This window comes from Mirounga leonina, unplaced genomic scaffold (genome assembly GCF_011800145.1).
Source record: "Mirounga leonina isolate KUSES-001 unplaced genomic scaffold, KU_Mleo_1.0 Mir_115, whole genome shotgun sequence".
Lineage (NCBI taxonomy): Eukaryota > Metazoa > Chordata > Mammalia > Carnivora > Phocidae > Mirounga > Mirounga leonina.
Window position 1 is genome coordinate 53605036 of NW_023270268.1, and position 9506 is coordinate 53614541.

Sequence of the window (9506 nt, forward strand, 5' to 3'; positions counted from 1 at the left end):
AGGGAATTCATAGGCTTATAGCCAGAATTGGTTTTGAAATTGAAGTTCCCTGATTATGTACTTCAGCAGCCCTGCTTCTCTTTCCATGTTGGATTCAATCAAACATAGATGTGCATCTTATTGCAGGAGGAAGGCATAATGGGTTATGATGACAGACCCCTTCCTGACTTAAAATATTTTAGCTAGTGACTCCAAACACTGTAAGCCTTTTGTCACATCCTCAAGAAAGACCCCTGTTATGGTTCATTTTGTGAGCCCAGGAGGACAAATACTGATTGTCCAGATGCTCCAAAAATGACGGTTTTCTTCCAAAAGAAAAAGAGGTAAAAAGATGTTAAGTAGACACGTCCACTGTGCACATTGAATATTCATCAGTTACCCATATTAACTTTTTTACTTTTGTGGTCCTGCATTTTTGTCTGAATTTTTAATATTAAGATATTCACTCAAGTAGTATCTGCTACTGGTTATGGCCAGGTTTGTTTTAGGTGCTGGTGATTGAGCAAAATGAACAAAATGAAGTCCCTCTATATAAGGACCTCACACTTCAGATGAGGAAGCTAAACATACTGCATTTTATACCGGTTGGTGCTAAGTGATAATAAAACAAGGATTAACAGTGCAGGGTATGGGAATCAGACACAGTGGTTAGATGGACCTCTACTAGAGATACTTGAGCAGAGAGATCCAACGGAAGTGTGAGTGCTAACCATGCGATACTTGGAAAAAGCAGTCTAAGATCATAGAGGGAGGAGTTAAGTACAAAGGCCCTGAGGCAGGAGTATGCTGGGAGTCCCTAGGAACACAAGGAAGCCAGAGTGGCTAAAGTAATGGAAGAATCCAGATAATGTAGGGCCTTACAGGCCAGGTCTCCAAGAGAAATAGCCACTGGAGAGTGATGTACAGGGAAGTAGCATTATCTGACAGGATTTTTTTTTTCCTTGCATTTATTTTGGATCTATATTTTGTTATTGCAGACACTTTGACTTAACCCATGCTCCTCTTTCCCCACACATACCCACAGTATTTTTTGTGACTGCTTTCATGGTACCTAGTTGTCAAAATTGAGAGGCCAAAAATGTATATCTGTGCCATTTCTAGCAGCACTTTCACAGAGACTGCAGGAATCTGTATTTCATTCTTGTTTGAAAAGGAAGCCTTGACTTTATTAAGAGCCATATATATATATATATATATATATATATATGCTCTTCTCCTGGAAATACTGGGTATTCATAGATTGTGTTAATGTTTACTCTAAAGGACCCATTTCTGCAAGCATATATTTAAAATTAAATGTTCCATTTTACATTAATTTAAAATCTTAAAAATATTTCATGTCTAGAGAATAAAGGGAGCAAGGTGGTTATAGAATGACTTCAAAATTACAGATTAGGGGCACGCCTGGGTGGCTCAGTCGTTAGGCATCTGCCTTCGGCTCAGGTCACGGTCCCGGGGTCCTGGGATCAAGCCCCGCATCGGGCTCTTTGCTCGGCAGGAAGCCTGCTTCTCCCTCTCCTACTCCCCCTGCTTGTGTTCCCCCTCTCGCTGTGTCTCTCCCTGTCAAATAAATAAAATCTTTAAAAAAAAAAAAAAATTACAGATTATATACATCACAGTTTTTCCCTCCTACTTCTAATAGACATGCTACTATAGATATTTTTTTAAAAAATGCACGGTAGATTACTTGAAAACAAGAAAGAAAATGTTCTAAAAGTTGGAACCTTTCTAGGGATATTCTGGCCCATCCCCCAAGTGTAAGTTGTGGTTCCAGCCCCCATAGTAGCTGGTGTTCTATCCCATGAGTGAGCAGAGCATGCAGGCAGCCTAATGGAATTTTGATTAAGAGAATATTGACACTGTAAGCAAAACAGTTCATTCAGTAGAGTACTAGGGGTGTGGGGATTACTAGTGTTGGCAATATAGAACTTTTAAATGTGTATGTTTAATATCGTTAGGATAAAAGGGGGATACAGAAGACCAAAAAAGGGAAGAAGTTGTTTTGTTTTAGGAACCAAGTGGTGATTTCAGAAATGTGAAAAAATGAGTTGTTGGAATTAAATTCAATAGATGGGCTGAGGGGCACCTGGGTGGCTCATTCAGTTAAGCGTCCAACTCTTTATTTTGGTTCAGGTCATGATCTCTGGGTCATGAGATCAGGCTCCTTGCTGGGCATGGAGCCTGCTCAAGATTCTCTCTCTACCTCTCCCTCTGCTCCCCCGCTCCACTTGCTTGCTTGCTTTCTCTCTTAAAAAAAAAAAAAAAAAAAAAAAATACATATATAGAAGGGCTGAAAGAATTCTTTGGTGCTGTAGGACAAAAACAGGAGAAATGGTAAATTATAAGATTGGGAGATTTGTTGCAATTCCAACCTCCCTGACAGAAGAGACAATGGAGGGGAAATTAAGTCCTCATCCAATCCTGTTCTCAGTAAATCCTACCTCCTCCTCTGCCAAATGCCTATATACCTCTTACAGAAGCTTTGTGGGACTCTTTCCATAAGTTAGCTCAGTGTTTCTGTTTACCTTTCTAGATATAAGAATTCTTTTTTTAATTTTTTAAGATTTAATTTATTTACTTGAGAGAGCACAAGCATAGGAAAGGGCAGAGGGAGTGGGTGAAGCAGGCTTCCCGCTGAGCAAGGAGCCCGACGCTGGGCTCTCTCGCAGGACCCTGGGATCATAACCTGAGCCAAAGGCAGAGGCTCAACCCACTGAGCCACCCAGGCGCCCCTATAAGTATTCTTAATAGCTTGTATAGTGATTAGAATTTATACATGATGGGTGCCTGGGTGGCTCAGTTGGTTAAACATCCAACTCTTGATTTTGGCTCAGGTCATGGTCTCAGGGTTGTGAGATTGAGCCCTGCGTCAGGCTCTGTGCTCTGTGCTGGGCGTGGAGCCTGCTTGAGATTCTCTCTCCCTCTACCACTGCTCCACTGCTGCCCTGTGGCCTTCCCCCACCATGTGCATGAACACACTCTCTTAGGGAAAAAAAAAAGAAAGAAAGAAAAAAAGAGAATAGAATCCACTCTGGCTAGTGTAATTGGAATTTATATAGTGCATGCGTGTGTTTAAGAGAGCACTGGATTGTTGACAGAATCATCGGGATGACTAAAGGAAATTTTAGGTTGAACAATGAAGGATAATTTCTAGAGCTATTCTAAAGAACCATCAAAGGATCTATACTGCCTCTTACACAATTGGAAAGTCCTCTTTCAAATTGGGAAGGTGTCACTGCAACTACCAACAACAGGAGGACATTGCACCTACTGTAATTCACACTGTCCACGTTAGTGCTGCTGCTTGACAATACTCACAAAGGTTTTGACTGGATACCAGGACTTCTAATGCCACCAATAAAAGGCAGATTTCTCTGACTGCTTGCCAGTAGAAATGTGTCCGATATATCATGTATGCCTTCCAAATTATGTGAATTCTTTCAATTGAATGGCCCCAAATTATGTTGGACCCTAGTATGAGGGAATCTGGGAAATGTAACTTTTAGTTTTCTGTGCCACAGAGAAAAGTGCCAGTTCATCCTTTCTCCCCGACTTTGTTACAACATGTGAGGGAGAACTTTAAGTTAGGTTAGCAGAATAAAATAACCAGTTTTTCTTTTTACCACAGGCAAGTTAATAGGCATATAGTCTGAGGGTAAAAATCATTGAGACCAATAGTCAAGGAAGTACCTAAGAAAAAGTTGCAAAGATTTTTGAGGAGAACCTGAGGGCATGAAGCCATTAAGAAATAAGTGGGTTATGCTATGGCTAAGCCAGAGAATTTAGCCATATGTGGTTATAATACCATTTGTTTTGAGATAGGGTGTTCTGGTTTTTTTGAGATACACTTTTCCCCAAATGTCTAAAATTTCTTTTGCACACATCAGGTTAATGACTGAAGAAATTTACTAGTAAGTGATTGTGTGTGAACCTAGAAACACAAATTGAGTTTTTTTTTTTTTTATTTCAGAATATGACAATGTGGCTGAGAGAGCTGGAAAAGTAGAAGCTGAGGTTAAAAGATTACACAATACCATCGTAGAAATCAATAACCATAAACTCAAGGCCCAACAAGACAAACTTGATAAAATAAATAAGCAATTAGATGAATGTGCTTCTGCTATTACTAAAGCCCAAGTAGCAATCAAGACTGCTGACAGGTAGAGTATGTATGCTACCCTAACCTGTCATCCTCTTGCCTCCCTGTTGGAAAAGGGGTTTTATACTTAAATTTAATGTCCTTTAAACATTTCTGCTGTTACTTTAATTATTAAGCCTCTCTGGCATGTTTTTATCTAATAGGACTAGTAAAGGGAAACCTATGAACATTTATTTATGATGACCACTTTTGTGTGTGTGTTTTAAGTGGTAAACAGGTATGCCTTGGCAAAGTATAGTTCCGTAACTACCCACTTGTGTGCACATAAAAATCTGTTTTATTTCTCTGGCTTAGAGTAGTTAGATGGTTATTAATTTAAGTAGATCTACATCTAGGAGAATAAGAGGCAAAACTGTCTTGGTAAGTTAGTTTTTAGTTAATTGGATTATTCCATTGTCTTTATTAGGTCTTGTTTTTAAATTAATTTTTAGAGTATTGGTATTTCTAGATAATTAAAGCTAAATGTGTATATAAAACGTTAAAATGTAAATAACTTTTATCTTAAGAATTTGTTATAATTTTATCTAGTTAAGTTACTCTAGGGTCTGGCTCAAAGGTAGATAAAGCACTAATAAGCCATTTGTTAGGAGCAGAAGATTGCCTAAATACACTGGTCAAAGTAGAAGTAAATTTTATTAAGGGAAAAAACGGTCATTGTTCCCCTCCTTGGGAAACACGTGTTGCCCTAACTGGGAGGTATTATTTATTTGAAGGTATAGCTTCATGGGTGTAGAGATTTAAGAATCTCCACAATCAGCTAAGAAAATGACAAGACTATACTAATAAAATGGACAACTTGGCTTCATGGTCTAAGTTTCATTAATTTATACTCAGAGTTTAATAAAATATACACATCCCAGAAGTGTATGTATAACATAAAAATCATTTCAAGGATGGTTTATTTAGTAAATCATAAATTTTAAATTGTGATAGTAAAATCTCTCATTAATGTTATGAAGTTTTTTGGTAAACTTTCATAAGCAGGATAACAAATCCCTTGTTAGCACATTTCTAATGTATCATTTTGCTTGTTTAGAAATCTTAAAAAAGCACAAGACTCAGTCTTTCGCACAGAGAAAGAAATAAAAGACACTGAGAAAGAAGTAGATGATTTAACAGCAGAACTAAAAAGTCTTGAGGACAAAGCAGCAGAGGTCGTAAAGAACACAAATGCTGCAGAGGTAAGACTTGGAGATGGGAGTGAATGGTATTTGAAGCAATTCAAGGATTTGGATATATGACATCAGTACTCAATAGCTTAAAACTTAATAGCCTAGTAAGTACCCAATAGCTTAAAACTTTTATAGCTATAATTAACATTTGTACAAAAAAAATATGAGTACTGTAACTTTTCCGTAAATAAACTTTTAAAATGGAAGGGGCATAGGGAGCGATTGCTAATTTCTTCATCTCTGTAATGTAAAAATACCTGTTCTTTCTATCCATTTGGGAAGGTCTTATCTATAGTAGTTCTTCTTGGTTTTTAGGAGTCCTTACCAGAGATCCAAAAAGAACATCGTAATCTACTTCAGGAACTAAAAACAATTCAAGAAAATGAACATGCTCTTCAAAAAGATGCACTTAGTATTAAGTTGAAACTTGAACAAATAGATGGTCACATGGCTGAACATAATTCTAAAATAAAATATTGGCAAAAAGAGGTAAGATGGTTACCATTTAGTTAAATGTCGCTTTAAAATATCCTTTATGAAAGAGTTGTGTTTCTTGTTTCTATTTTGTATTTTTGAGATGTTATGATTCTTAATTCCCAGAGATAATCATTTCTCAGGTTTATAGAATACATAATGAACAATATATAGTAATTTCTATATATAGAGAAGTCTGGGTAATGGTTCATTTTCACCCCAGGGCTGATTCAGAGATTTAACAAAAGGCTACATGAACACTTTGGAACACTACAATTATTTTTCTTGATGTTCTTTGAAAAATAATTGCTACAGAAATTAGCCACAATTCCTTAGTATATATTTTAGTAGATAGGTAATTTGTCGTATTGTGATTTGATTTTTTTAAAAAAACAATTATAGTTCTGTGCCTTCCCTAACACTCACCTTAATTGAACTTTTAGATTTCAAAAATATCATTGCACCCCATAGAAGATAGTCCTCTTGAAGAGATTGCAGTTTTAAGCCCAGAGGATCTTGAAGCAATTAAGAACCCAGATTCTATAACAAATCAAATTGCACTTTTAGAAGCCCAGTGTCATGAAATGAAACCAAACCTTGGTGCCATTGCAGAGTATAAAAAGAAGGTATGAATAAACTGTGTAAATGACTTAGTCTGAAATTCCTTTTAGTCCTTAGCCTAAATTGTGAATTTTAATTTATATAATTAGCAGTTTTAACTCTCATCTCAAAAGAGTAACTGAATAGATGTTTTTCTCATTTTTTTTTCCATAGGAAGAATTATATTTACAGCGGGTAGCAGAATTGGACAAAATTACTTGTGAAAGAGATCAGTTTAGACAGGCATATGAAGATCTTCGGAAACAAAGGCTTAATGAATTCATGGCAGGTTTTTATATAATAACAAATAAATTAAAGGAAAATTACCAAATGCTAACTTTGGGAGGTGATGCTGAACTGGAGCTTGTAGACAGCTTGGACCCTTTCTCCGAAGGAATCATGTTCAGGTTTGTAATTATACTGAGTTTTGTTTTGTTTTAAGATTTTATGTATTTGACAGAGAGAGAGAGACAGCAAGAGAGAGAACACAAGCACGGGGAGTGGGAGAGGGAGAAGCAGGCTTCCCGCGGAGCAGGGAGCCCGATGGCGGGGCTCGATCCCAGGACCCTGGGATCATGACCCAAGCTGAAGGCTGACACTCAACGACTGAGCCACCCAGGCGTCCCTATACTGAGTTTTAGATTCTCTTGTTACATCTTTCTACATAATCTCCAAATTGCCAGTATTTTTAAAGGGTGGGATGTGAAGGTTAGCACTCCAGCTTGTTTTATTTGATGGTAAATAGTAATTTGTTTACATATTGGCAGTTTACAGCATAAATTCTGGACAAGCAGCAAATAATTTTACACAATATTTGTCTAGTTCATCTTTTGAAATTTTTGAGCCATTTTAGTTTAACATTAGGATTTTAAAATTGCAAAGCAAAAAAAATGCACTGGAAACAAGAATAGCAAGAAGTGTTCACTGGCTTACTGTTTAAATCTTAAAATTTTGGTAGGTGTTGTGTTCATTCTCCAATAACATTTTTATAAAATAACCCCAAAAAAGTTTAGATCTGTGAAAAGCAAATTAGAGATCCCCAAGGAAGATGGTAGAAGCCAGTTATGGAAAACAAATCATGAAGTCTTTAACTTTGCAATCTAAGGAGAGATTTTCTTTTAATTCAGTGTTCGACCACCTAAGAAAAGTTGGAAGAAGATCTTCAATCTTTCAGGAGGAGAGAAAACACTTAGTTCTTTGGCTTTAGTATTTGCTCTTCACCACTACAAACCTACTCCTCTGTACTTCATGGATGAGATTGATGCAGCCCTTGATTTTAAAAATGTGTCCATTGTTGCATTTTATATATATGTAAGTAATCGTTTAGAGGTTTTCATTCTGAGAATTTTATGATGATATACATGGAATTCATTGACTTCTTACTTTTGAGCTTTTCCCCTGTACTCTTTAATATCATGTCCTAAGACCAAGTCCTTTATTTGAACTAAATATTTCCAATTTGGACAAGTTAAAATATAAACTGATAATGTAAATTAGTAGCAGAAACATAACTAGAATCTCTAGTCTCCTTAGATTTCTTTCCCACTAGAAGACTTCTAGGCAATCATGCTTCCAAAAATACCCAAATTCCTCTCAAACTCAAATACTGTGTCATGAATTACCCATGCTATCATTCCTGTTCATCTTAATTATCAAAGTAATGTTGAATTTATTGCCCAGAAAAAACATTTCAAGGAAGTTTAGATGTTTATTACGATTTGTTATTAATACCTCTAACCTATTTTTTCTTTCTCTTTAGGAACAAACAAAAAATGCCCAGTTCATAATAATTTCTCTTCGAAATAATATGTTTGAGATTTCAGACAGACTTATTGGAATATACAAGACATACAATATAACAAAAAGTGTTGCAGTAAACCCAAAACAAATCGCATCTAAAGGACTTTGTTGAATTTGTTTATACCCAGGATTCCTTAAATTGAATCCGCATATTGTATTATGATTTTCTATTTGTAAAGAATTATAAATTATGTAAAATACATATTCCTAAACTGAATCATATAACTAACTGGCTTCTATTTTATGCTATTAGGAGACATGTTATAAAGTCTAATAAAATATTCTAGGGGTGCCCTGGGTGGCTTGGTTAATAAGTATCTCCCTTTGGCTCAGGTCATGATGCCAGGGTGCTGGGATCGAGCCCTTTATCACGCTCCCTCCCTCTGCCTCTTCCCTTGCTTGGTCGTGTACTCTTGTCTCTCAAATAAAATCTTTTAAAAAGTACTCTATATACCTGCTTCTAGGAGGCTAGGAGTCTGACCGTTTTGTAAGCAGCAGGCTATGGAGAAAATAAGATGCCTGGGAGGGTCAGGTGATTTGCCCTTAGTCCCAAGCTGTTACCAAGAGAGTTAAAAATGTGTTCGTGAATAGTAAGTTCTAAACTATATCGTGTTAATCAAGATGCAGCATACCATCATGGATCTCTAATCTACAATGGAAAAACCTGCCAACTACTATTGAATAAATTCTTAAGGTATTCTATTTACTATAATTTAATAGTTTAGTCACTATTTATTACCCAAACAATGGGAACACTTTTTTAAACAGTTCTGAATTTCTGCAAGATGAAAATTTAAATATTTTATATGCTTTTCTGTGTTTAAAACTTGCAAGAGGGCCAGCAAACAGACAATATCTGAACATGAATAAGATACTCATCAATTAATTGCTTCATAAAAAAATGAAGTATGTAGGGGTTAACTTCCTTAGTATAAATGGAAATTAAGATGGAGTATTTGCCTATCCATTTGCCAGGACACTTTTCTGCACTGCATTAGCTCAGTGTTACCGTGTAACTGAAGCTGGCAACCACTTGGGTTCAAGAGGAATCTTGGTGTTGAATCAAGTCTTTGCCCGGCTATTTGATTTCTAGATATTGATTCTAAGGAATTAAAGTTATTAGCTCAATATTCAGCAACCATTGTTTAGGTACTAAAAAATTCCAACAAAGATGGTTTATATCATGTCATTAAATATGTAAATACATTAGCATGGACTTAAATAAAGCAAGATCTGAAACTCAAGTGTGGTCATTTGTTTTAAATGAAGATATAAGGGAAAAGTAAAACTATAATCAAGTG

General features: G+C 36.2%; 1 protein-coding gene across 3 annotated transcripts in view; it reads left to right on the forward strand.

The window, feature by feature from the left end:
• The window catches only part of SMC4 (structural maintenance of chromosomes 4), a 38944-nt gene extending 29495 nt beyond the window's left edge, over positions 1-9449 (forward strand). Inside the window, exons 18-24 of one of the 3 annotated variants that reach the window (XM_034998180.1) lie at positions 3971-4160; positions 5196-5340; positions 5647-5820; positions 6249-6431; positions 6580-6812; positions 7533-7716; positions 8165-8317. In XM_034998180.1, coding sequence (XP_034854071.1) covers positions 3971-4160; positions 5196-5340; positions 5647-5820; positions 6249-6431; positions 6580-6812; positions 7533-7716; positions 8165-8317 — 1262 coding nt within the window. Of the gene's footprint in view, positions 1-3970; positions 4161-5195; positions 5341-5646; positions 5821-6248; positions 6432-6579; positions 6813-7532; positions 7717-8164 lie in introns of all 3 variants that reach the window. The other 2 variants (XM_034998196.1, XM_034998188.1) reach the window with 2 other exon arrangements.
• The last annotated feature ends 57 nt before the right edge of the window (positions 9450-9506 follow it).